The 25,242-nt window shown below is 56.7% G+C and overlaps 10 protein-coding genes and 1 non-coding gene across 11 annotated transcripts; 7 read left to right on the plus strand and 4 right to left on the minus strand.

Annotated features, from left to right (window-relative positions):
• Positions 1-861: 861 nt before the first annotated feature.
• On the plus strand, positions 862-2,062 carry B0T26DRAFT_775960 (uncharacterized protein; the record flags this gene model as incomplete). Its single annotated transcript, XM_060446606.1, has 1 exon — positions 862-2,062. The coding sequence occupies one exon, from the start codon at positions 862-864 to the stop codon at positions 1,972-1,974; it is 1,113 nt and encodes a 370-aa protein (XP_060296298.1). The 3' UTR covers positions 1,975-2,062.
• A 1,322-nt stretch (positions 2,063-3,384) lies between these two features.
• Positions 3,385-5,435, plus strand: B0T26DRAFT_802622 (uncharacterized protein; the record flags this gene model as incomplete). Its single annotated transcript, XM_060447055.1, has 2 exons — positions 3,385-3,475; positions 3,553-5,435. The coding sequence occupies 2 exons, from the start codon at positions 3,385-3,387 to the stop codon at positions 5,226-5,228; spliced, it is 1,767 nt and encodes a 588-aa protein (XP_060296299.1). The 3' UTR covers positions 5,229-5,435.
• Positions 5,436-6,577: 1,142 nt separating this feature from the next.
• B0T26DRAFT_298297 (uncharacterized protein) lies at positions 6,578-7,166 on the plus strand. The gene has a single exon (XM_060434238.1). It carries the CDS (start codon positions 6,675-6,677, stop codon positions 7,083-7,085), a length of 411 nt encoding a protein of 136 aa, XP_060296300.1. The 5' UTR covers positions 6,578-6,674; the 3' UTR covers positions 7,086-7,166.
• A 386-nt stretch (positions 7,167-7,552) lies between these two features.
• B0T26DRAFT_751553 (cytochrome protein) lies at positions 7,553-9,326 on the minus strand (the record flags this gene model as incomplete). Its single annotated transcript, XM_060445387.1, has 4 exons — positions 7,553-8,541; positions 8,603-8,861; positions 8,925-9,097; positions 9,179-9,326. The coding sequence occupies 4 exons, from the start codon at positions 9,324-9,326 to the stop codon at positions 7,553-7,555; spliced, it is 1,569 nt and encodes a 522-aa protein (XP_060296301.1).
• Positions 9,327-11,051: 1,725 nt separating this feature from the next.
• On the minus strand, positions 11,052-11,312 carry B0T26DRAFT_608788 (uncharacterized protein; the record flags this gene model as incomplete). Its single annotated transcript, XM_060435864.1, has 1 exon — positions 11,052-11,312. A coding segment is annotated over one exon (261 nt), but the record flags the coding sequence as incomplete, so codon positions are not given.
• Positions 11,313-11,673: 361 nt separating this feature from the next.
• On the minus strand, positions 11,674-12,525 carry B0T26DRAFT_298362 (uncharacterized protein). The gene has a single exon (XM_060434239.1). The coding sequence runs from the start codon at positions 12,444-12,446 to the stop codon at positions 11,745-11,747; it is 702 nt and encodes a 233-aa protein (XP_060296303.1). The 5' UTR covers positions 12,447-12,525; the 3' UTR covers positions 11,674-11,744.
• A 36-nt stretch (positions 12,526-12,561) lies between these two features.
• B0T26DRAFT_710099 (uncharacterized protein) lies at positions 12,562-14,216 on the plus strand. Its single transcript, XM_060441964.1, has 5 exons — positions 12,562-12,982; positions 13,052-13,418; positions 13,480-13,597; positions 13,661-13,725; positions 13,795-14,216. Exons 1-5 carry the CDS (start codon positions 12,833-12,835, stop codon positions 14,160-14,162), a joined length of 1,068 nt encoding a protein of 355 aa, XP_060296304.1. The 5' UTR covers positions 12,562-12,832; the 3' UTR covers positions 14,163-14,216.
• Positions 14,217-14,506: 290 nt separating this feature from the next.
• Positions 14,507-14,586, plus strand: B0T26DRAFT_t118. Its single transcript has one exon. It is a non-coding gene; the product is annotated as a tRNA-Asp (tRNA).
• A 109-nt stretch (positions 14,587-14,695) lies between these two features.
• On the plus strand, positions 14,696-17,010 carry B0T26DRAFT_710102 (uncharacterized protein). Its single transcript, XM_060441965.1, has 4 exons — positions 14,696-15,676; positions 15,741-15,818; positions 15,903-16,400; positions 16,504-17,010. The coding sequence occupies exons 1-4, from the start codon at positions 15,162-15,164 to the stop codon at positions 16,532-16,534; spliced, it is 1,122 nt and encodes a 373-aa protein (XP_060296305.1). The 5' UTR covers positions 14,696-15,161; the 3' UTR covers positions 16,535-17,010.
• Positions 17,011-18,445: 1,435 nt separating this feature from the next.
• On the minus strand, positions 18,446-19,793 carry B0T26DRAFT_775970 (uncharacterized protein; the record flags this gene model as incomplete). Its single annotated transcript, XM_060446607.1, is given in 3 exon segments — positions 18,446-18,898; positions 19,132-19,308; positions 19,323-19,793. Coding segments are annotated over 3 exon segments (1,101 nt in total), but the record flags the coding sequence as incomplete, so codon positions are not given.
• Positions 19,794-22,040: 2,247 nt separating this feature from the next.
• On the plus strand, positions 22,041-24,389 carry B0T26DRAFT_751558 (uncharacterized protein; the record flags this gene model as incomplete). Its single annotated transcript, XM_060445388.1, has 5 exons — positions 22,041-22,178; positions 22,241-22,569; positions 23,146-23,473; positions 23,777-24,214; positions 24,366-24,389. 5 exons carry the CDS (start codon positions 22,041-22,043, stop codon positions 24,387-24,389), a joined length of 1,257 nt encoding a protein of 418 aa, XP_060296307.1.
• Between the last annotated feature and the right edge of the window lie 853 nt (positions 24,390-25,242).

Here is a 25,242-nt window from a genome sequence, read left to right on the forward strand (position 1 = left end):
TGGCAGACCACGGGTGTTCTGCCTCAGATATTGACTGCCCCCCTTGAGTCGTTCTAGAAGAGCTTTGATCAGGGCTTTTTCTTGGAGGTCCTTGGCACTTGTCATCGGAGGGGCCGCTTTATAGAGACCCCAAAGTTACCCAAAGGCCGAACTAAGGTACCCAGCAACGAAGAAATTGTCAAAGAGGGAAGGCACCTCAGAAGACGCGTCTCCGTAGCTCGTAACGGTTTTGACGGTTTCGTCATTGTTGATCCGAGCTCTATGGTAAGCGTATGGGAGCCTAGGAGGCGGGATGGTAATTCCGGATTTCAGGCTGAATTAAGACCCAAGTATCACGGCTACTACCATATGCCGGGGAGCCCTAGGAGGGTGCTCTGGCATTCAGATGGGATCTCCTGATCAAAGCTAGGTCTTCTAGAATAAACTACAGAAGGCTGAAAAAACTACTTCGCCACCTAATGAGGGATTTGGTCTTAGTGTAGGAGAGAGCCTGTCAAACAAGACTAGCAAGGGACTTTTCAAGACTAACAGTCTCTGAACAAACGTCCTCTTTTTGGAAGGATTAACTCTTAGGTCACTGGTGGACTCCACGAATTTCTAAATTCGTCCATCTAAAGTCTTTGTGCATAGTTTGATACACCTATTCATCCCAAGCCGGCAAGTGATTTATTTCCCTGAGATCCGCATAATACCTGGAAGTTCTTGCCCTAAAGGCATCTCAAATGGAAAGGTCCTTAACGCGTCCCTTCATATGACCTGATAGCCACAACCAGTGATGTACCCACACCTCACGCCTCTCCCAAACATCCAACACACCCAGACATCAACACGACCAACGCCGGCAGCCCCTCTAGCCTCGCTATGGACCCCTGGGTGTTGTCGTGCCTGCGCAACCGCGAAACCAGCATTCTCTACCGTTTCCCCGAAGAAGTTCTGCTCGTCGTCCTGGAAAAGATCCGAGACGGCAACGACCTTTTGTCGCTATTCTGTCTCCGCCGGGTCTCGAGGCTGCTGCGCAGACTCGTCCATAGCGACCCGGCTTTCCTCGCCAACTCCTTTCAGCGGCATTCCGGTGCTACTATTCGCCCCCGATGTGGGCTTAGGTCGCCTAATTTCGTGCAATTTCGAGAGAATTTCGCCGCGCTGGAGCTGCTAGGGTATAAAAACGGGAAGTTCCCCCTGATTCGGCTTCTCGATCGGGACCGGGTGCTCAAGCAGGACGAGAAGCCCGACGAGAGAGTGTTGCAGTCTACCAAGAAATCCTTCCCACTCTGTAAGCACAAATCCGTCTATGCGGACAAGGTACATCATATTGCATTAGAAAGGACCGGGGCTCGGTGGGAACGGGAACTAACCTCGGCACCGGCCGTCATTGTTCGTTGCCATCGCTGCACTGGGCGCTACGCCTGCAAGGCCTCCAAGAACAAAACGCGCAGCAGCAAGGAGTCCTCGCCTGTCGAGAGCTCGACGCCGCCATCTACAAGTGCCGTCCTCCTTGTCAGCGTATTTTCTGCCGACGTGGTCCTCAGATGGAGCGGCCACAGACTGCTCACTGTGAAGAACGGAAAGCTCGACTCCCTGGAGCTGCGGGCCATGTTCGACGAGTACGGAAAGGAGGGTGCGCCGTGGATGGTTCCGGACGCGTCGGCCGGCTCGCCCTGGCGTCCGGAGATGTGGTGCTTCGGCCCGGACGTCTGCTCCTGTGTACGCTACGGCCCGGCACCCGAGGACGAGGAGCAGGTGGCCGCAGACCCGGATCGGTTCTTCCCTTCGCACAGCGTCAAGTTTAGACACTTTGCCTGGAACAGTCCCTGGACCGTGACTATCCAGGAATGCATGGCACACAGGGCTGCGCGGCTCGAGGAGAGGGAGAAGAACCCGGCGGCACAGAGCCCCAAAACCCAGCAAATCTGTTTCGAGACCGTATACCAGCGCCACATCCATGTTCACTCGTCGGGGTTCGGTAAACTGTAGCCCGCAGGGCCCGGAACCACACAACAGGTGTAATAGACGAGGTCATATGCCTCGGCGACCAACATTCGATGTCGCTCATCCGTCGCAAGGGGCATGCTGCCACGTGCTGTGGGGCTATTGCCGTAGGTGATATGGGTAGAGTGGAAAATATGAGGCGGTAAAGATGGGATTGATATCCATATGGGTTAACTTGAGAGACCTGGAATGGGGTTTAAGAGGTCTTGAGCAAACTACGTTGGGGGAGTTTGACAGCGAGAGGGTAGGGCTGGACGAGAAGAAGTCAGTAGGGGAATGAGAAGTCTTGTGTATAATCAAGTCAGGTACCTGAACCTGACAAGGGATTCGGGAACAAAGGGCGGACAGCCACTGCAATGGCAAGGGAATGGCCAAGCGATAAGGATCAGTTATTAACCCAACTAGAGCAGCCATGGAGCTATAGAACTAGCAGGGAGAAATGGCCCTTCCTAGTCTTGGGGATGGACCACGTTGGACCTGCCCAAAGACAGAGACTGGATACACTAATCGTTTGATTATTGTGAAATACTTCTCGACATTCTGCTGAGCTCGTCTTGTGAAGCCTAGTGAGTCTACCGAATGCAACCGAGGCAGTGAAAACGTTCCGGAATAAAATGTTTGTGGAGTGAACAAGGCGCTCGTATTTGACTTCGGGGTGGTGTGAATAGTGCTGACAGCGCTGGCTTCTCGTCGGTAGTTGGGTTTTCCGTTGGGGTGCTCTTATTGTCCAACAGTGACTCAATTGGATGCGGGATTTCTTCGCGAACAGGGGACCTCTCTTGGTAGGCGTGGTTGGAATAGTAGGTTGTTTGGGCTTGTACCGGTTCCTGTCGTAGTTTCGTTCATAGCTGCCATCGAGCATTGCTTCCAGGACGTTACCCTTTGGTTGTAATTACACTCCGTATACGAACCCGGGCTCTACACTTGCTTCGGCTGCGACCTTTTGTGAAAAGTGAGGAAAACAAAGCAACAAAGCAAAAGAAAAGAACTAAACCTGTAAGATTCTAATTATCTACAGACCCAAATGCCATTGTCTGGAATAATGCTTCCAGGAACTACATAAAGGCTTGCATAACAACCTCCACTGGCCTGCATAAAATGACGATGGCGCCCCACCTAAAGCTAGCATACCCCTGGAAAACGAGGTAGCACGCTGCGTTTGGGGATTATAGGGCATGGAATAGCAATATAGGGGCTCTAATTACCACGTAAGAACCGGTTTCTGCAGCCAAAGCCTGCTTGTGAAATGTGCCAGACAAGAACCAAGTTCCTGTCTAACGACGCGCTCGATTAAAAGGAGATGGCCGCGAGCATCGCGACTCGAGCGGGAGGATGCTTCTACGCAGTCATGCCGATGGACCTGAGTTTGGTGAAAAAAGGAGCCTAGGAGCTGAAATGCGACCCTCTCGCCTGGCAGCGTTTGCGTTACGCTTGAGTCAGGCCCTCGCAGCGGGAGGATGCTCCACTAGCGATGCTTGTCTTCGCGGTAGGTTCCGCCAAACAGTGGGGCCGCGCATGGCGTCAACTCAATGGCAGCTCGCAACTGACCCACCCGCCTTTCAGCTGTCGAAATCGCCGTGCCTGGAAGAAACGGCACCGCCGACTGCCTCTCTTTTTTCAGCGTCACCGTCACGCCGCCGACACGTACCCACACCACGACTCGGACAGTCACCTCGACAAACCGCAATGCCACGATTACGGCTGAGAAGGCGAGGGCCACGGCCGCCGAACACGAATTGGGATACCGTGGCTTTGACGAGTTTGCCTTTGGCCGGGCTCTCGAGAATCGGCAGCTGACAGCCACGGCGACATCGACCCCGGCCTACGCATCGCCGTGCTCCTCGGTAGCCGCCTTCTCGTCTGCGTGCTCCTGCCTCGGCATATCCCACGCCACGACGACAGCAGCGGCCGAGTTGACGACGAGCACATTCACCCTGACCAAGACGGTGGCCAACGCGACAGTCCCCCCTTTTCCGGCCAACCACACATTGCTGCGGAACAGCACGGCGGTGCGGTTCGGAAAGACCACCTCGAGCAAGTCCCTGCCCAAAGGGAAACAGCCAACAAAGTTGACAACAGCGTCCAAGCCAGCAACGGCTGTGGCATACTACACTACAGGCACAGATACACGGGGTCGTCTGGGCGGAAGCGATAGCAGACCGCCGAAGCTCTCGCCATCCTCCGCCTCTACCGGCTCTCTGGGGGACGGGGGCGCGACGAAATTCTCCCTGAACAACTCGACCGCGCCGCTTTTGGCAGACAGCACTGCGCCGACCATACACGTGCTGAACACCACGACGATAACCACAACGATCCCCGCGCCCTTCTGGGCCAACACGACCTCTCCCGCCTCACTGGCGAGCAACAGCACCTACGGGCGATATGTAAACTCCTCGACCGCCGCGCCGGTCACATCCTCGGCCAACGCTGCTTCGTACCGCAAGCTGAACGCCACGGTGATCGATTTGCTAGCTCGCAACACCACCGCGGCAGCGAAATGGCTCAACGCCACCAGGCCAGGAAGGGACATGCTGCTGGCAAACAGCACGAGGCCGGTGTGGCTGAACACCTCGATGCACACCCAGCCTGCCAACACGACTGCCGGGCGCTGGCTCAACACGACCGCTACCGCCATGCTCGCCAACACGACGGCGACTGCCCGCTGGCTCAACACGACGACGGCGACGGCCCGCTGGCTTAACACGACTACCACACGGTGGCTCAACACGTCCACGCCGGCCTCCACGCCGACCTCTACGCCGACAGCCACAACCGACTCTAGCTGCGGCGAAACGGCTTCACCCTTCGAACTACAAGTCGCCCAGCCTGGCGGCGTGTTCGACGGGTGGTTCGTCGCGCTCAGCGGCGACGGACTACTCTTCACGCGCGGCGGCGGCAGCGCGTTCAGCGTCGAGGCGAGCGGGCACCTGTGTGCGGTCGGGTTGCTGGACGGCGACGGGCGCCCCGCCGTCGCGGCCGTCGGCAAGCGCGAGCGTGATGCCAGCAGTGCCGTGTGGCTGCTGCAGCAGGGGATGCTTGCTGCGCTGGGCGATAGTTACTCTGCCGTCAGGTGTGTTGCTGCGGGGGAGTTGGTGTGTGCTGCGGCGAATGTTACGGGGACGCCGGCGAGGCATTGGCTTGGGTGTGGGATTCAGCTGGATCTCTCAACAGACGAGGGTGCGGTTGTGCCGGCGCGTGGGTTGAACTGCACGGCGCTCGCGCTGAAGGTTGTTGTCTAGGTAAGGGACTTGGAGGCGTCACGGCTAGCGCTTACTGGGCTTGCTTCCAGGGTATATATCGCCAGCGCGGCTGGCTTGTTTTATTCTTTGGACATCATCATTACGCTGTTGCTCCTCTGCCGTCTCAGCCTCTACCTCCACTCCGGTGTTGACGCCGATGATGGTAGATTGTTCCTCTTTTCCCAATCCCCTCCCACCGCCGCCGCCACCGCCGCCGCCCCCGCCGCTGCCGCCGCCCCCGCCGCAGCTGTATACAGATTCCCATCTCCGTCTCGACATCACCTCCACCCCCCTGTGCCATGACCCGGCATGGCAGCCACGATGGCCAGCAGGCGCGGCCTGTGCAAGACGCGGCGCGTTAGGTTCGCATTTATGGGGGGAAGCAGTCGTGCTTGTGCTTGCGTTTGGTGTGCTGACGTGGTCGCTACTCGGGAGTGCTGGGCTTGGTGGGCGTGATGCTGGTGAACAGGTTGCGGATGTCGTTGAGGAACAGCTTGGACCGTTGCGACGCGCTCGTCGACGTCGACTTGATGCTGCTCCCGCCGCTGCTGCGCCCTCCCGGATGCCCTTCCTCGCCCTCGACGGTTGCCTCAGCATGGGAACCTGCACGCGCGGGGTTGTCAGTCAATAAGTCATGGTGGCGGCGGCGGCGGCGGCGGCGGTGCCTGCGAGTGTTTGTGTCTTACGGATATTCCCTGCACCCCCTCGCCCAAAAGAGCGTCGGCGCACTGGATAGGCGGCGCTTGTCGATTCCATTAAAAGGCGAGAGTTGAGAGCTCGGCTCGTCGGGCGGGGTGCAAGCCAGAGAGAGAGTTGGCGTCGCTGATGCTGCGTCGTAGTGTTGAACTTGGGGGTTGGCCGGCGTAGCGCGCTCTGTCTCTGGCTTGGACTTTTTTTTCCTAGAGGGGCGGTTTGGCGGGAGCTGGGTAGGTGGGCAGGATACTAGTCTGGCGCGGCCCGCGGTTTTGTTTTTTCTTCTCCTCCTCTCCTGTCCGGTTTCGGATGTTTGCGGTAATAACAGGACTGCTTGACAAATCACTTATCCACTTCCACGAAAACTAGCTATGGAGCAACGGTTTCTGTTCGCGTGTACGTCTGGGATCTTCCCAGTAGGCTCCGCCGCGCTGGCTGAGGAGCCCAGATTGACATAAATACAAGATTGGCTCCCTTTGAGCTGCGCTGGTCTTGACGGCTTTTGTTCCTCTGTTACCTTTTTCTCCACCACTGTCGCCCGCATGTCGACGACCGCCATGATCAGCCGCAGCAGGTGATCAGACTCGAGTCTTGAAGCTGCGATGTGCGACCTAGAGGAAGGAGACCACCGGTGAAGACGCCGCCGGGCGCACCTCGCCCCACACGGCCCCACCTCCGCGAGAATACCGCGAGATAAGCCTTCGTGCCGCCATTGGCGCAGCACCTGATGGGCGCCCTAATGCGCTGCTCGCCATGGCAACTTTGGGGGTTCCCGCTGCCAAGCATCGTGTCTTGCCGCTTGCCATCCTGTCTTGCCGCTTGCCATCGTGTCTTGCCGCTTGCCATCGCGCACTTCCATTAGGTCTCGATGCGATGCTTCCGCGGCGAGGCGGGAATGCAAGCCCACGCGCTGCCCAATTGGCTGTTGCGTTGTGCCTCTGCCTTGTCCGCCCTCAGGCTGCAGTGTCCGGCTGCAGCGTCCCCAACGCAAAAGGTGTCCTCCGTCAGGGGTGTTTACACGATGGCGTCAAGCTACTTTCGTCCCCGTGGGGCTGCGCGATCGGCGAGAAACACGTGCGACGCTGGGGTGATAGGGGGTCATACGGTGATGTGATGGCTTCGTTGCAAGCGGCGCGATATGAGGGGTGTGTCGCGTGGCTTTGATGCGATGTGCCGTCGTCGAGGAAAAGGGGGCAAAGTCCAAGTCTACCGGTATGCCCGGGGTCGGCTCGATGCCCCCAAGACTGTCGAATGTCGATGCATCATTTGCACGACTTGGGAACGAGGAGCGATCAAGTGTTTGGCATTCTTGAACTACTATTCGCATGCAAAGTTGCGTGCCTTCCCAAAGAACTGTCCATAACACCAGCTCTGGCAACCCCACAAGCTCTGGCAACCCGGCTGCGCAAAGTGAAGAGCCGCGGCCTCGCGATCAACTGGCAATACTCGCAGACATATCGCCGACTAACAAACAGAGTATCCCGCAAATAACTCATTCCACCCGAGTAAGACGTCACGTCTGCGAGAAGTAGCTGGCAACTCCAAGCCGATGCACTCTCGATGCATGGAGACCATCCACATGTCATAGCCGCCCCTTTCAGCCAACAAGAATCGGACAACAGAAAGCCGCATCACGCCCTCTTCGCGATGACGGCCTCCAGCCCCTCCTGCCTCGGGAACCAGCTGTTGATGACCTTCCACTCACGGTCGGGATAGGCCAGCGCAATGTCGTAGCGCAGCGCGAGAGTGGCGACGACCTTGTACACCTGCATCAGGCCCATGTGCTTACCGAGGCACGACCGGCTCCCACCACCAAAGCTGAGGTCGGCGTTGTTCATGGCCTGCAGGCGGGCCGCGAAGGCGTCGGCCGCCTCGCCGTCGCCGCGCAGCCACCGCTCGGGCCGGAACTCGGCGGCATCAACACCCCACACCTCACGATTGCGGCCCAGCACGTACGGGTTGAAGCCCAGGATGGCGCCCTCGGGCACGAAGCTGCCGTCCCGCAGCCGCACGCCCCCCGCCGGCACGTACCGCTCTATCGGCAACGACACGCCCGGCAGCATGCGCACCGCCTCGCGCACCACGGCGTCGACGTATGCCACCGAACGCACGTCTCTGTACGTCGCCACGCCGCCGCCGCCACCTGCGGTCAGCCCGGCTGCCGCGAGCTCGGCGCGCAGCCGCTGCCAGACCCGTGGATTCTTGAGACAGTAGTACAGCGCGGAGCGGATCGAGATAGCCGTCGTGTCGGCGCCGGCGAGGACGTTGATCATGAGCCACGACACGATCTGGTTGTCGTCGGCCGCGCCGTCGCTCTTGGCCGCGATGAAGTGGTCGAGGAAGTCGGGCTGTGCCGCCGAGTGGAAGCCGCCGTCGGTCCCTTGGTACCGCGCCACGAGGTGCTTCACGGCGTTGCCCACCGCGGGGTCGAACCCCGCCGGGCCCAGCCGCACCACGGGGTTCTTGGCCAGCCACCAGTCCAGCGCCGGCACGCACAGGCACAGCGCAAAGTAGTCGAGCGACTTGTCTGCTGTCGCCAGCATCCCGTCAAAGTCGCGCCCCGCCGACAGGTACCCCAGCGGCTCGCTGAACGTCACCGCGCCGACCACGTCCCACGTGTCTGGCAGGAACCGGTTGTGTTAGACGCTCGGGCAGAGAGGGTAGGGTAGTGGTTGGCTTACAGTACAGGATCCACCTGCCGAGGTCAAAGGGCTTGCCGGCTGCGCCGCCAGGGGCGTCGACGAACCGCCGCTCCAGCTCGTCGCACAGCTGCGCGATGGTCTTGTCCATGAGCGGCTCGAGCTCCGCCACGCCGCTGGCCGAGTAGTACTTGGCGATGGGCTTCTTCTCGCGCGCGTGCTTGGCCGCGTCCGTCTGGCTGAACAGGTTGTGCACGACGTGGCCGTCGACCATGGCGCTGCTCGCGAGCACCGATTCGGTCTGTCAGGTTTGTCAGTGTGCGTGTGTTTTCGATCGGCAGGACGAGACAGGGAGGGAGAGAACCTTCTTCCAGTCGCCCTTGGTGTTGAACACGGTCTTGTTGAGGTCCGGGTAGTCAATGTCGAGCACATTGGGGCCGATGCGCACGACGGGCCCGTATTTCTCGTGCGCGCGCACGAGGACGTGGTGGAAACTCCCGCGCGACACGTGGTACAGCCGCCACAGGTTGGTGAACTCTGCCGAGTGCAGTCAGTCAATGTCTCTATGTTTGGTCTCGTTCCTTGTTTCCCCCAAAGCTCACGTCTGGGTGTCCGTACTTGCTAGCCACGGGCCGGGATACCGGCGGAGCGGGGAGCCGGCGTACGATTTGGCGGCGTATGCGAGGAGATAGGCCAGGGAGGCGATCGCTAGGGACAGGATGGGGGATTCCCTCAGCTTCAGGACTACGTCGTAGGAAGCTATCATGGCCGACTGAGACCGTGACTAGCTGGGAAGATGACGATGGTGGTGCCCGGTCTGGCAGACTCGATAATCAGATGCGGATCGCAAGCAAGGCAATCAGTGAAAGCGCAGGTGTCAGTGAAAGCGCAGGTGTCAGTGAATGCGCAGGTGCCAGCTTGGGATGCTCCCCCTCTTGGGGTCCCATAACTATACCTACCCGAGCATTTAAGATATGGGCCATAGGTGTTAGCAGAGAGATGCCGCCGGCAGCCTTCGACCCCCACGGCAGACGAATCATCCCATTAGCTCGAGACTTGCAGCTATCACGTTGGCCTGCAGGCCAATGGCGTACAGCCGAGGGCGAGCCAGTCCGTTCCTGGGGAGAGGAGGTGTCCAATTGCGTCGGCCGTCGACCCCTTTGGCAGTGACACACCCCCTCTTTAAGAAGACCACAGGTTATAAAAGTGTGTGGCATCCCCTCTCAACTCGGCGAATATTACCCCGTGCATGAGGGTGGGCTGCACGCGGGGCCAATCCCAGGTTGAGACGAGTCGCTATCGCGGGTTCAGCTGTCGTTGGTTCGGCTGTCGTTGGTTCGGGCAATGATTGACACTTGGCCGGGGCCGGATTCACCGAGACGTCTGAGACACACGGTCGAAGTCATCGCAGGCTCTTGTGGGCGTGTTAGACGGTTACGGGTCTGATCGGAGTGCTCCCCGGATTAAGTCGCGACCGCGTATGATCTGAGGCGGCTGGGCTAACAGTTGCTAACTTTGCAGCTCGTTGAATGACGGTGCGAGAATGAAGGGCCTTTTGGTAGCGAGGCAGGGCCCTTTCTGTATTGTATATCTGGAGTGCAATGAAAAGGGAAATAAGAGACCTGGGGGATGACGAAAGTCGCGGTTTCGAGTGCTGTCGCTTGAGGACTTGCAGCTCACGATTCCTTTGCTCCATATGGAAACCCCCACCCCATGACGTTGATTCTAGGTAAAGGGCACTGGGTACTGGGACTGTCTGAGCTTCTTCCTTGCCAATAGTCAGTTGTCTAGACAATCGCCAAGCCAACAACCACTGGGGCTCAGAAATCGCGCACCAAGCTGTCCCTTTGTATCCCTGAGCGGCTACCGCAGGGTCTAACCGGGCAGCAGATTACCCATCTTGACTGAAAACTGCACGATCTCGTCGTCTCAGAAACCCAGCACATGCAGCTCTAACAAAGCCAGCGACTCGTGCCGATGGAGGTGGCCCAGGCAAGTGTCTTTCAAGGCAACCGCCTGCCCTAGTGTGACCTTGGCGGGCGCCTCTAGTATGGCGGCTCTACGGATAGTCTTTGGAGCTTGTGCCAAAGCAGGCTAGGTCTTTCTTGATGTGGCAACGCTGCTGTAGGGAGATGAAGTAGATGGAAGATGTCTGCCTTGTTATCTGTCTTCTATCCTGGAGACAGCCGGGTTTATGGGTGGTTGCCCTGCCCCGGCCGTCCTCAAGATAGAAGACAGACAACAAGGCAGGAATCTTTTATCGACTTCATCTTTCTACATCTACCCATCTACAAAGAGGTCTGCTTGGGCATTGGACGACGAATTGCGGCAAAAAGACTTGGAGCTCTCTCATCGACGTGCATTGCCCTGCCAACAAAAATCCACAAGGTTACATGACAAGTCAACACCAACTGCCCATCCTGCCGCTGCCTCAACAAACGATCCGACTCTACACACAACACGTTGCAGCCCCCGGCTTAACTAGCTAGCCGTGCGACGGCTGGTTCCGCCCGCCGTGCGGCGCGCCGGGCTGCCCGCGCTCCTTGCCGCCAGACCGGCTGTACTTGCCGCCAATGTCGGCGGGGATCTCGCCGCCGGCCGCGCCCACCACCTCGCCCATGCCCGTCGCGCCGACGCCGTTGTCGGCCATCTGGCCCAGCCCGCTCGTGTCGGGGCCGCCCTGCTGGTCCGGCCGCGCCACGGACGGGATGATGTTGGGCTTGGCGGCGTCTTCGGGGACTGTGGACGTTGCGAAGATGGGTTAGTATGGTAAGTGATGAAGGGAGGGGAGGAGGGGATTTGGCGGAGGCTCATGCCTTTGGTCCCGTCTTTGGCCATGTCGAAGAGGTTTCCTCCTTGCTTGGAATCGGACATTTTGACGGACCTCTGTAGGTAGCTTTTCACCTTTTGGGTTGGTCTCTTGGGTTGGATTGTTTGCTTCTTGGCTGATTTACGCAAGATCAAGTACCTTGAGGTGGCTGACAGAGAGTTGTTGCTTCTAGTTGGTGGGAAAATTTCGCCATAATATACCGCAGTCGATAACGTCATGGAGGAATGCCGCCAGCTTTGTGACATCACTATTATCCGCGCCACCCACAGGCGAATCAATGACGTCTGGTATTATAATGTATTGAGGTTACGCCGACGCAGGTACAGTACGCTAATTACAATTAAACATTTCCACCTACGTAAGATTTTGCACGGTGGTGTTTATGGACCCGAAGAGCACTACCCCGTCTCTGCAACTGCTGAAATATCTCGAGACAATCCGAGCCTGACCTGACCCGCCAGCAAGCAAAACACAAGCACAAACCCAAGAGCAAAAAGGGCATTGTGCCTGCCGATCCGGGTCTTCGGCGCGGCGACTAGATGTGCTGCATGCTGCACGCATGGCATCTGCTGTGCGCATGGCACTGCTGCGCGCCGAAGCGTACATGACGAGAGTCCGTCTATTGCCTCCGAGTCCTGAAAGGGGGGCGCGCAATACCGCCCGGATGCCACCGCAGAGGCAGGGCGCAGAGCACGGGGCCGACACGGATCCTGCACGGCTCGACGGATCTGGCCACGTCCATGGGAAGGAAGCAATCGCAAGTCTGCCAAATGGGCGAATTCTTCTTGTTGGTGGCGGCGGGCTGCCATTTTGTTTTGATGCACGGCGGTCCGTGGGTTGCCAGACTATTCGCCGCCAGCATTTGGGCACGGAAGTGCTGGGACCCTCTCCTCCCACTCCCACGGCTCCCGGTCCTACGCGGGCGGGCGGGCAGCGGTTGCATTCAGCGGGGGAGGAAGGGGTGACAGGACTCGGACCCTGACAGACAGCAAACGGACGGCCTGCCTGTCCTGTCACCAGCCCCGCACTCTGCTGGATTGGGAGCCGTCGTCCCATGTCCTCGCGCTGGCCGAGTCCTGCTTGGGCTGTCGCTGGCCGGTGTTGGTGTCGTGCATGCGAAAGGAGCCTGTGCGCCTGCAGCGGGGGGAGAGAAGGGGGGGGGGGGGGGGTAGTTGGTGGCTCGGACACAAGGATTTCCCCCTCGTCGGCGAGGGTCCCAAAATCCCTCCCACACGTGCTTTTGCGAACCGCGGCCCCGGCGCCGTGTCTATAAGACTCGCATGGGATCGCTGTTGCGTTGACTGGGCTGGTCCTGGTTGACTGGCTCGACTGGTCGGGTCCCTGCATCCGTTTCCTTTTCCCAATCGAACGGCCCCTTGTAATTAAGTTGCGTGTCCTGTCAATTCCAGAAGTGGACTGCCGCTGCCTGCATCCGATCGACCATGGACGAAGACGACCAAGGCTCCAAGATCCTGGCCACGACGTGGGCCCTCACCGGCCTGTCGGCCGTCTTCCTCGCCGTGCGCCTGTTCTGCAAGCTACGCACCAAGCGCCGCCTGTGGTGGGATGACTACGTGCTTGTCCTGTCCTGGGTGAGTCATTCGTTGCCGCCCTCAAAGCTAGCGCTCATCCAGTTGGTCTCTCGTTGACACCAATTTCAGGTCATGCTGCTGGCGTCGATAGTCCTCGTCACGGCGAGCGTGCCCAAAGGCCTCGGCAAGCACGTGTACGCAGTCCCGTTCGAGAACTTTGCGTTCCTCGGCATCACGGGCAACTTCACGGGCACCTTCTCCATTCTCGCTGCCATGTGGAGCAAGACGTCGTTTGCCGTCACGCTGCTCCGGCTGGTGCAGGGGCGGACCAAGGCTTTCGTCTGGTTCATCATCGCGACGGTGAACATTCTGATGGGCCTCAACGCCATATTCCTGTGGGTGCGCTGTTCGCCCGTGCAAAAGACGTGGAACCCGTACGTCCCGGGGACTTGCTGGGACCCGCAGGTATATCCCATTTTCGGCATGTTTGCCGCGGGTAAGTGGAAGCCGAGTGGCGTCTGTCTGGTTTGTTGGGGCCTGGCGCTGATGTTCTGCAGGATACTCAGCCGCCATGGATTTTGTGCTCGCGCTGCTCCCCTGGACGGTCATCTGGAACCTGCAGATGAAGCGGCGAGAGAAAGTCGGCGTTGCCTTGGCCATGAGCATGGGAATCTTGTGGGTCTTTCAACTCTTGTCACTGCAAACTCGAGCATGCTCAGTACTGACCGTGACCAACAGCGCCGGCGCGACGGCCGTAGTCAAGACCACCGTCATACCAACGCTTGCATCTCCCGACTTTACCTGTGAGCCAAACCGCCCTGCACTGCATCGCCGTACTCCCCCTTTGAGACACGATTGCTGACCAAACCCAGACGTGTCGGCGCCTCTTATCCTCTGGGGAGCGGCCGAGTCGGCCGTGACTATTATGGCGGCGTCGATTCCGGTGCTGCGCACGCTGTTCCGCGACCTGCAGACGCTGAGCCGGCGGCTGTACGTGTCGGAGAGCAAGAACGACACGCAGATCTCAAAGATTTCGCCCAAGCAGAACACGGTCGTCATCTCGGGCGGCGGTCCGTCCCCGCTCACCACCACGACTACAAACTCGAGTGACAGGGCGCCGCTGCGCGAGGCCGGCGGCCGCATCATCCAGAGCACCGAGATCATGGTTGCCGTCGAGTTCCGCAAGGACGACGACTCGGATGGTCACGGCGTCGACGAGGCGCGCGTCGAGCATGTTTAATGTACGATACCTTGATATAATCGATAACAGTTATAATCGATACCTTTTAATTAATTGGTTCGCATTCTATTCACTTTAATATGAGACTTCATTGCCATGCTCTATTACACTGCCTTTCATCTCATCTCGGGTTTTAGGTGGGCCATAAATTTCCTATCATCCGATATCCGATTCATCTTGAATCTTTGTTAATTCTCTTTGCTATTCTGGATTCCCCTGTGAATCAAGCAAAAAGAGCCCATTACTGGCAAAATGCATGTCTCTGCCTGTGGTCTGTGATAGGGCCTATTAGCGGGCCCGCTTTGCAACAGCCCAGTCCTACGGTTGGTGTCCACACCAACAAATCTTCCGTAGTATAGTGGTCAGTATATGAGCTTGTCATTCGACTCCGCTCGGGACCCGGGTTCAATTCCCGGCGGGAGAGACCGATCCTTTTTTGCCGCTCCTCTTTTTTCATCTTATCTTTCAGCCCGCTTTCACTTCCCGTTGTTGGGGGGACTTTGTTGGCCTCTTGTTTTATCACCTGGTTTTGAGTGCTGCCAACAGTCGACAGACCCGTCGGGACTCGCCGACAGCGAATCGTGGGGCCTCGCCACCTGCCGTCATGCTGGTGGGGTTCGCGGAGCTTAGCCCAGCGACGCGACCCGCCCATGTGAGGGCGCGGGCTCGGCACGCCGCGGGACCAGCGATTTATTAGGCAGGCCAACGGTCACCTTGAAATTCGCCGCCCCAGGGAGCGGGGAGACCTTCCTCATCGGGCGCGTTATCATGAGAGATTTGCGGGTTTAGTTAGCCACAACTACCTAGGTACAGAATTGGCAAGACTTTTTTTCTTTTTTTCTGGCTCTATTTACATAGCAAGCCATCGCCAGTCTTTTTTTGGTTCACCGTCATTTCGACCGGACTTTACTGCGGTCCCGCGCTACTCCGTACCCGTCATCGCATCCCCCCACCTCAATAGTTGTCCACTCTCACAGCTTCACCACTCAACCACACAGCATGGATTTGCCAGTCGTCGACCTCGACGTCTTCCGCAACCAGCCGCGCGACTCTGCAGCGGTGCAGGCAGAATGTGCCAAGGCGGCGGAGGCGCTCATCACATTTGGGGCGCTGGTGCTACACGACTCGCGCGTGTCGGAGCAGGACAACGACGCCTTTCTCGACCTGCTCGAGGACTACTTCGCGCAGCCCGAGGCGGACCTCAAGCGCGACGAGCGGCCCGAGCTGAGCTACCAGATTGGCGTCACGCTGGAGAACACTGAGAAGCCCAAGTGCGCCGCCGACGAGCCGTGCCTGCGCGTCATTGAGCGCCTCGAGCCCTCGGAGCGGCCCCTCGACATCACCGCCCACAACCCCGACCCCAAGTGCCGCTTCTTCTGGAAGATGGTCGAGCGCCCCCCCTACGACACAAAGTTCCCCGGCCTCAACGCCCCCAACATCATCCCCGAGGCCCCGCACATCGCCGCCCGCTGGGGGTCGACCATGGACCAGTGGGGCGCCTCGATGAAGAATGCGTGAGTTGCTGTGCAGACGTGAGTACGTGCTTTGGTTGGGTGCAGGGCTTACAACAGTCGACAGTGTTGAAGGGCTCACCGAGATGACTGCCGTGGGCCTGGGCCTGCCGGCCGAGACGTTCAAGGACGCCGGGCGATACGGGTAGGGTTGAATCTGCGCCCCCGCCCCGAAAAACACAGACGGCCTCGGAACTTTGCTAACCGCCGCCCACGATGCCTTGTCCAGACCGCATCTGCTGGCGCCAACAGCATCGGACCTGCAAAAGTACGGAGCCAAAGACACGATCCTCGCAGGGTTCCACACGGACCTCAACTTCCTGACCATCCACGGGCGGTCGCGGTACCCGGGGCTGCACATCTGGGCGCGCAACACGGGCCGGCGCATCGCCGTCAAGATCCCGCCCGGCAACAACCTCCTGGTGCAGGCCGGCAAGCAGCTCGAGCACATGACGGGCGGGCTCGTCAAGGCCGGCTTCCACGAGGTCGTCGTCAACGACCAGACGCTCGCCGTCATTGCTGCTCGCCGTGAGAAGCAGCCTGACCGCCCCCTCGTCCGCATCTCGTCTACCTTCTTCTGGCACCTGTCGTCGGACGTCGATCTGGTGCCCATCCCGGCGCTTGCTGCCAAGGCTAAGGAGCTTCGCGCCGAGCAGTTCAATCTGGGGAGAGATGATGGCGATGATGTTGAGTACCCGCCCATGAAGGTCGGGGAGCAGGTCCAGAGGTATGTCGTTCGGGATATCCCCCTTGTGCCATTTTTTTATTTTTATTTTTATTTTCTTTTTTCATTTCTTTTTTCGCTTGGCTGAGAGGCTAACGTGGCGCAGCGAGCTCAAGCACATCGCGCTGATGGCGTGAGGGGCCGACGTTGCCCAGCCTATCGAATTTAGCGCCGCTACAGGTCTGAGTCTTGGTTGCACGGCATTAGTTAGCTCCGTTGGTTTGGTTTCTTGGGCCTGTGGACCATGGCCATGTGCCTGGGGTTGTACGGCCTCTGCATCGTTTGAAATGTTACACTGCCTTGGACGTCGTCTTTTTTGGTGTCAATGATTGTTTGCAAAGTTGTGCCTATGCATCCCGCCCTTTTTGAACCTCTCTTGCACATAATTATCATCTTTTCCAGCTTTCCTCGCAAATCCTGAGCTGAATACCTAGATAGTTGGTCGCTAAAAAAAATTAAGCCTCATCCAAAGTTTTGTTAGGTTAAAATCAGGCTCGCTTCACCCTCGGCTCACTCACCTCTGGCTCACCATACCACTGGATTGTTAACTTTACGCGATGAGGGACAAGTTTGAGCTAGATGGGGTTGGCTTATTTCTGGTCCCCGCCCCCCCCCCCCCGGAAAAAGAAAACGGCGGCACCAAGAAATGCACTTGGTAGCTAGCGTATTCACTCTCCGTTTGAGGTTCTGCGATGTAGTAGTTATGCCTTCCTACTGCATAACTGATCTTTTTCCAGCCGCAAAGAGGCTGTTCGATCCGTCGTACTCCCTACCGCACGACTATTCTTTCCCAGCGGCTGGCTAGATAAAGACGTAGTTCAATCCACCCTACTATCTACCATACAATGTCATACTGCTGAGCTTGCCCAGGTCAAGTCCACGAGGTGTAGCAAACACACCTTGGACCATCGTCCCGTAGTTGACCTGTGCAACGGCCTAAGGGCGGCCCGACACACCGACCCGAGGAACAGGTACACACGTTAAGATTGTCACATAGGCTAGCACTGCGGTCTAGTTGCATACCCTGCAGATAGGACAGACGGTGGCCGGCTGCACTAGGGGAATGCTACGTCAGTGGCGTCTCCATCACAGTACCTATATAGACCCGTTCAAAAGGAATTCCTAAACAAGCGAATGATCAAAGGCTGACAACAACCAGGAACAGCATTGACCTCTAGTGTCACGATTTAGGTCAGAAGGTGGGCCACGGTTCGGGGCACACCTAACACACGAAGGTCCCGATGCCCGGTCAGGAAGGAACGGGATCGCGGAACCACCTAGATATATACAGACGGCAGGACCGCCCGGGCGCAGACAGATCGGGAGCGCCAGTGAGCAATACAAGTACAGACTTCGATACTTGCGAACAGAGCTTGACACGGCTGTGTCTTCGAAACGCTGCGATCCCTATACACAACACGCATTGAACTTCGTTAGTCCCCTCCACACAGGCAAGCACACTTTCTGGGTTGTCCTTGTGGTCACCCCTTACAAAGCCGCATCTCCTGCAGTGACGGGCGGAACCACGGGCGAGTTGCACGTGACCGCGCACCACACGTAGTTCCTCGTCAGAGATCAGAGAGGCCTTGGTGGGGCTGAGCGGTGTGCCGGGTGCACGGGCAACCCACAACATTTCCCACAGGCTGGGAACTGGCTTCTTCCTCTCCTTTTTCCTCGGCTTTAGATCTTGCAAACGAAGTAATTAGATTGAGGATGTCTGTTCGGACCGTCAAAAACGTTATTTCAGACCGTAGTACATCGCGTCCTGGCGCCAAGCTATTAAAACCCCACTTTTCGCACCAAAAAAGAGGAGGCCAAGCCCTGGGATGGAGCCAGCGCACCCAAGTTCAGATCAATCGCACATATATCCTCGCACCGCAATTGCACCTCGCCGCCGTCGCTAACTTTAACATACTTCTAAATGAAGTAATTTTCTCTCAGGGCCGTAGAATTCGCTCAAATCGCTCACTTCTACATTAAAAGCCGGAGGCTTAACGTGTGTTATTGCTTACATAATATGCCCAAAAATCCATAAAAACCTGCCCTGCCTACGCATCGTCAAGATCACTGCTTTGTTTGGCTTCAAACGCTGCAGCCAAAGCCCTCGTAGTACGACGGGTTGTTGCACCGCGTGTGGAAGCCTTCGTAATGCCTCCTCGCGCCCTGAGCGCCGTGGGCGTTGAGGCAGGCGTGCCAGATGAAGCCAGCGATGTAGATGCCCGCGATCCCGAGGCAACACGGCCGCCCCGGCTGCCAGGACCTCCCTTTGTTGCCCGGGTTCGGTGTGCCTTACGGTCGCGGCTGCCGCGGCCCGTGAGGTTATTCACAGTTCGTTGTGCCTGCGCAGGGGTGTCATCCCTGGGGTTTTCCTGGTCCCTGTTGTCTTCCTGCTCAAGCCTGACACCCTCCCACTGAGTGTTGACGGTGAATGGAAGGATTGAGGCCCGAAGCCCGGCCAGTCGATGTGGGCGTTGGAGTAGGGGGTGCGGTGGGTGCCGGAGCTTCCGAAGGTGCCTGTCACCGCACAGTCAACTAAATGAGGCAAGGCTGCACTAATGTCGCTGTATTCGTAAAATCTAAAGCTAAAGAAAGAAAAAGGAAAAGATTCCAAATCCTGTGCGGGGCTCGGGGAAGTAGGGTTGGTCCTCGAGCCACGTGGGGGGTTGCGGCACGGGCCACTCAGACCCCACCTTTGGTGCAGCCCGGTTGGGGTTCCTTGCATGTGCCCCTCGACCGGTTGTCTTGGCGCTTGCCGTGATAGTGCCGTAGAAATCGGTGCCGTTGAGCGAGGTGCCCGGGGGTCCAGGGCGAGCGCATCAGAGCCTCGGGGTCTACCACGAAGACGTTCAATACGGTTGAATTCGTTATACCGTAAGTATCGGTCCTTACTAAGCATGGACCTCTCCAACCACTAGTACGGGTGACAATCCACAGCTTTTTAAGGACCAAGTTACCTTCCTGTCCCGGCTCAAGGCGTACACGGCCATCCATATATCGCTCAAGGTTATGACTACACGGAATGCCGTAATGTGCCTTGAACTGGCCGGTGCAGGGACTTAGGGGCTCGGGGGTGGGGTTCCAGAAGGTCGGTACGGCTCCGAGCATAACCCGGTATTGCTCAGTGACCTTTTTCATGCCGTTACGAGAGATCTCTAGGGGAGTGTCGCCAAGCCATTTTTGGCCAAGATATTTACGCTTGAGGTTGTATTTTTGCTCGTTATGATTCTCCTGAATACCCTTCCGCATTTCCTCGATTATCTTGAGGGACTGCTTTACCGCATCGAGTATAGTACTGTTACCCGTAATGAAGCTCTTTAGGTAACGGTTTACTACTTCAGCTAGCGATGTGGTGCGGGTACCGAAGTTGAGCTTCTCATTAGTATAGCAAGTCGCCCACTACGATCTAATCGGCATATAGATCTCCTCGATATATTCAAGGATTTCCACCTACCCGGAAAACAATGCCTTGAGCTTTTCATATACTGGGTTGAAGCTCTCGAGGGTTAGGGTATAGAGTATTGTTGTCACCGCACAGTCAACTGTTATGAGGCAAGGCTGCAATGTAGTCGCTGTATTCGTAGAATCTAAAGCTAAAGAAGGAAAAAAGGAAAGAAGCTTCCAAGGCCCGGGCAGGGCGCGGGGGAAGTAGGTTGTGTTGTGGGTCGCGTGGTTGTGGTGTGCACAGACCACCGCTTAAATCCAGTGTGGCCAGGTGGGGCCAGGGCGGGACCCACCAATCCAGCCAGTTGTCTGCACTTGCCGTGACAATTGTAAGGAAAGAGCACCAACTGGCCAGGCCACTGCCCGTTGGCACAAGCCACTAAAGCCACACTTGGCGCCACACTCCCACAAGCTTTCACAAGCACACGCAGGACTGAGCCCCTGAGCATGTATATAAACAGTGACCCTCGCCCCTTCCTTTACGAGGGCCAGGTTGAAGTCTTACCTCAATACCAGTCATTGCTCGCCCTTCTTGTTACCTTCATTATGACCACCTTGATTCGCTGTACCTGCCTTCTCTCACACTATCATTATACTCAGCCACGAATGCCTTCTCTTCAATTATAAAGACCCGGCGGCCGCGAAGGAGATGCTCAGGGTCTTTAGCGAGAGGGTGATTATGTGCCGATTTTATAATCTTGAAGGTCCATTTCCGGTTATCGATAGTCAAGGCCGTTGCAACTACCTTGAATTCGCAATCGCGCTTCTTGGTAATCGGGTCGCGCGAATGAGCCTCTGAGGGTCGGATTTTATCCTATAGGCAGGCAATATCGACTCGCGTAGGTCCGAAGCCCTTAACGTTATTATTCGTACGCGATTTCTTCACGGAAAAGCCAGCTGAATTGGCTCAGGCTCGAACATCCTATATTAACTCATCGAGCGAGTCGTATTTGTAGTTAAGGACTTTGTAGTCCTGCGGAGGGTGCGGGGCGCGGTTCTCATCAGGTTCATGGTCGCTGAGCTCGAACGGATCGTCGGAATCCGACAAATCCACGCGCGCGGCCATTTCTATCGCTGGTTAGTACTATAGATTGAAGAATGAAGCGGCGCACCTACTTGCGTAGCGATAAAATCGCGAGGTTGTTGTTGTAGCTCAATTGGCGGTGTTGTGGTTGAAGGGGGAAGGTTTGGTGGATTTGGCGATGGCCTCTGTTGCAGGTAAAAATTGGCCTATGTAGCCCGGGCGTAGGGCGCAGGCGGTGGATTTGGCGATGGTCTCAGTTGTAGGTAAAAATGGCCTGGGCGCCGGGCGGGGTTGAGCCTGCGTTGTACCACCATCTCAAGGCAAGCGGGCCAGCCATCTTTTTTTGCGGGTAAAACTAGGTTTTGGCTGGGCTAGTGGCTTGGCGGGAATTCAGTGTACCTTTTGTATGGGACTACGGCTTGGGCAGACGTTTTGACGGTCCGAATAGACATCCTCATTAGATTAGTCAGATTCTTTTTCTGACCAGTATCGATTCGCCGTGACTCCCTGTAGCACCAAGATTTTAGCAAGAACACTGCCATATTAGCTGGGACCCTAGGGTTTGCCGTCATTGTATGAGGCACACGGCGTTCCGGGTTGACCGCGACGTCGGGCCGGGCGACTTTCTGATTTTGTGGTTAGACCTCAATCTGGAGTCTGCGCAGGCATCTTCTCATCCTTACCACAGCTCGCCCCCCAGAGACTGGAAGGGGCATGGAGTTGGGATGGAGATTGGCTTGCGGGCTGTATGCTTCACTGCACCCCGACGGTCCAACCATCTTGCCCAGGAACCCTCAAACTCAGCTTCCCCCCACATTTCTGAAGCATTCAGAAGTCTCGAAAATACCATGGATATGCCTTGGCGCGACAAACATGCAGCCTAGTAGGTTTAGTGCATGTTGTGCACCCGATGTTGGCCAGTGGTAAAGAGCTCTGATTGAAAGTTCTTTTAGGGAACAGCGCTGACTGGCTAGAGAGAACCATGAGGCTTGGTAAGGCAGCCGTAAGGCGATTTTGTAGGCATCCATTATTCCTGATCATTTTCATAAAATAGCGAAAGCCCCCGACATGGACCCCGGACCAGAGCCTTGAACTCACAACATTCTACAACCACTTTTGCCGTCCGCGTCAAAAATCACCATAAAATTGCCGGAAATGCGAGACGCTTTGGCGTTGTAATGGAGGTATTCAGCGCCGTCTCTGGCGCCATTACGCTATTAGAAGTCGCGACGAGAATCAACAAGTTATGCGTTACTGTCAAGGATGCACCGAACGACTGGAAGCGATATCGCGACGGTCTGCATGCAGTCACCTGCGTAGGTTGCCGGCAGCTTCCTAAGCTCTTTGCATGTCATATGCTGACAAGCGTCCGACCCAGATCCAAAATGTTCTTGCGACCGTTCTATCCAATTGTCCGGCTATCCGAAGCCTCGTCGTCCCAGCCGATACGCAGCAGAGTCAAATCCCATTTACTGACCACGTCAATGGCGTGCTGTCCGAGGTAAAAGAGCAGGCCAAGAATTTGCTGGAGAGGCATGGTCAGCTGTCGGGTGGCTGGGCTCGGAAGCAAATTTCCCGCGTGTTCAAACCTCTTGGGTTCATTGTGGACCGGGAAAGGATCGAAAAGATGATCGAATCGGTTGAGCAGGCCCACCACCATCTTCACATGGCGCTCACACTAGCATCCATAAAGGCTTCCTCCTCGTGGTAAGTGCCTAGAGTGGCATCCCGCCCTGCCCCGCGTCGCAACAGGGGATTACGGTTGTTGAGACTGACACGGAATCATGTCAGGAAATGTGATACAAGCAGTCTTCTCCAAGAACTCCAGGCCAAAATGGCGGAGCATGGCAAGGTTCTGAAGGAAGTGCAGCAAAGCGTGCAGCTCGGGCAAGCCGGACTTGAAGTTGACGCACGCCTGCACCACTCTATACCCAGATCTTCCTTCCAGATACCGTTCTCTTCGAGAGGCCATCGGCGTCCCCGAAAGAAGAAAAGGGGGGATGGTCTGCAAACAAGCTCCCGTTCAACTGCGGGACCACCTCGGTATGCCGATACAGCCAATCAACGCGGCCATGAAGAAGTTGCAGGCGGTGATATTAGCGGCTACAGTTCCGGTGATGACTCCGGAGACGACGAAGAGCCACTAGTTCCAAGCCAAGACATTCCGCCAGGGTCTGAATGCGCCATCGTCCTCATCAACCGCACGCTAGTTCAAGTGCCTATCAACTCGACAACATATACGTTGGCAACCGGTCCTCATAATGCCGCTGATAGTGCAAACAGCCATTCCCCAGACACCTCGAACGCCATTCGAGTTGAGGATGTCATCGCGTCGTTGTCCGAGTCAGAATGGGACGAAACTCGAGGGATGCAAATGGAGGAGCTGATAGAGTTCCTATCGACACACGCCACCGCCCAACCCACGGCATATGCCACGGACGTGGAAATCACAACCACTAGCTCTACTGTTCCTCCGATCAGGCTCTGTACCGACCGCGAGTCTTACCTTCTCATGGCCAAGCCGGTGGATCTGGCTCTTTGCAGCCTTGAGCAAGACTCAACAGTCGCCATATTCTGCGTTACGGAAGTCCACATCACAGACGGGATGCAGGTGTTTATCGTCACTACGCCATGCAACTCCGAGTGTAGTCACCTTGCCATGCAAGTTAAGCATGGAGAAGACGGCTTGGCAGCAGAAGAGCTCCGGTTCAAACTTGAGTTCTTGTCACTGGGGGAAAATCTCAGTGGTATTGGCGTGCTACAGAACAGCAATTCCAGCCGAGATCTTAGCGCCGTGGCATCGTTGCGCTGCTCCTCGAGTCGGGGAAGGAGCCTTCAGCCAGAAAAGTGCCGCAATCATACCGTGTTTAAACAGGACAAAAGGAGCGAGTGCGCATTGCCGACTACCCTTCAGCTTTTTTCCTCGGTCCAATCAACTACGGATGATTATTCCGATGCTAAGACCGAACGTGCCCCTTCTGAGGCGGGATCTGACGGCGGCCATGAGACCGAGAGTGATCAACCTCGAGGCGAGGAAGACGTGGCCAATGGCGGTGCTACATTCCCGATGAGACCGGATGCCGTCGACGATGAGCGTGCCTTTGAACTGCTGAGAATGATGGCTGTCGACGAGGCTTACGTGCTACCGAGCGAGGTCGAGTGGGATGTGCTTGTCCGGTTCCTGCGCCTCGTTGACAAGTACGGCCAGCATGTCGGAGAGAAGCCCCTAGCCCAAGCAAGGCTCTGGGCGTCACTCATCCCACCTTCGAAGACCTTTGACGAGAACGCCATACTATGGCTATGGGTCATGTGGAAGCTGCAAATGATCGAGGAATTCTGGGAGCTCTCCGCGGTCGTTCAAAAGCAAGCGACGCTTCTCATTTCTCAGTGGCAAGCTGGGCCTGAAAATAGCTATGGTATCGAACTGCCAGAGCGGATAACAAGTATGTATAAATACGAGATAGGTACCTATCGATACAGACGTAGGCTAACGGGCTATATAGGTCAACTTGATATCAGGCGTCTGAATATCTTGTCAAGGGTCAGAAACAAGATAACCTCTTTAATGGAAGAGCAACGTCAGCTCTTTAACCACGCGGTACGGGCTGAATACAAAGCCTTCATATTCGGCGCTGGAGACTTTCTCGTCTACTCCCTTTTCTTTGGGTACCTGTACCTGGAAAGGGATAGGCTTTTTAATCCATCTAATCAAACCCCAGAGGTCGGCGACCAGTACCCCGGAGGCTTGAGTTTCACTATCGTTAAGGAGCGTATATTATCGATGGAAGATTTAAGTGACTGGAAGATCTGCACGGTTCCAGTAGCCAACAGAATACCGACAGCTCTTGCAATGATGACGACTCTGATTCCAGTTGTTGGCTGGGGTTTGTGGAACGAGGGCCTTCATATACGGTTGAGCGGAAGAGTTAAGCTAGAACTCGTTCAGCTGATTAGAGAGATTGAAAGTGAAGGCTGGGGAATCAGATTGGAGGATATCGTTAGATAGCACGGCACACCGGCTGTTCGGCTTCGTGGTGGTGAGGGTGGGGTTTTCTTTGTTGACACTTTCAGGATGTTTATGCGGGTGTGAGTGTGCTTTGTTGTCCTTTTCGGCGCGTTTATGAGGGTGGGAGTGTACTTTGTTGTCCTTTTCGGCGCAGGTGGGAGTGTGCTTTGTTCTTTTTTTTTGCTTGGGATTTCTCGTTGGTGTGGCTGGCGCGGACTATTTTGTCAGTTCGTGGGTGGTGGAGGGACGGGCCTGCGTCTCTTGGAGCCACGATCGTCAACACCTAGCCGTCTAGCTACTGAGGGCTGGCGGGTTGTGGTTTGTTTTTGGGAAGTTGGCGACAGGTCTTCCCTGCGGCTCCCTCGGCGAGTCGC

Source organism: Lasiosphaeria miniovina (assembly GCF_030549165.1).
Source record: "Lasiosphaeria miniovina strain SMH2392-1A chromosome Unknown B0T26scaffold_4, whole genome shotgun sequence".
NCBI lineage: Eukaryota > Fungi > Ascomycota > Sordariomycetes > Sordariales > Lasiosphaeriaceae > Lasiosphaeria > Lasiosphaeria miniovina.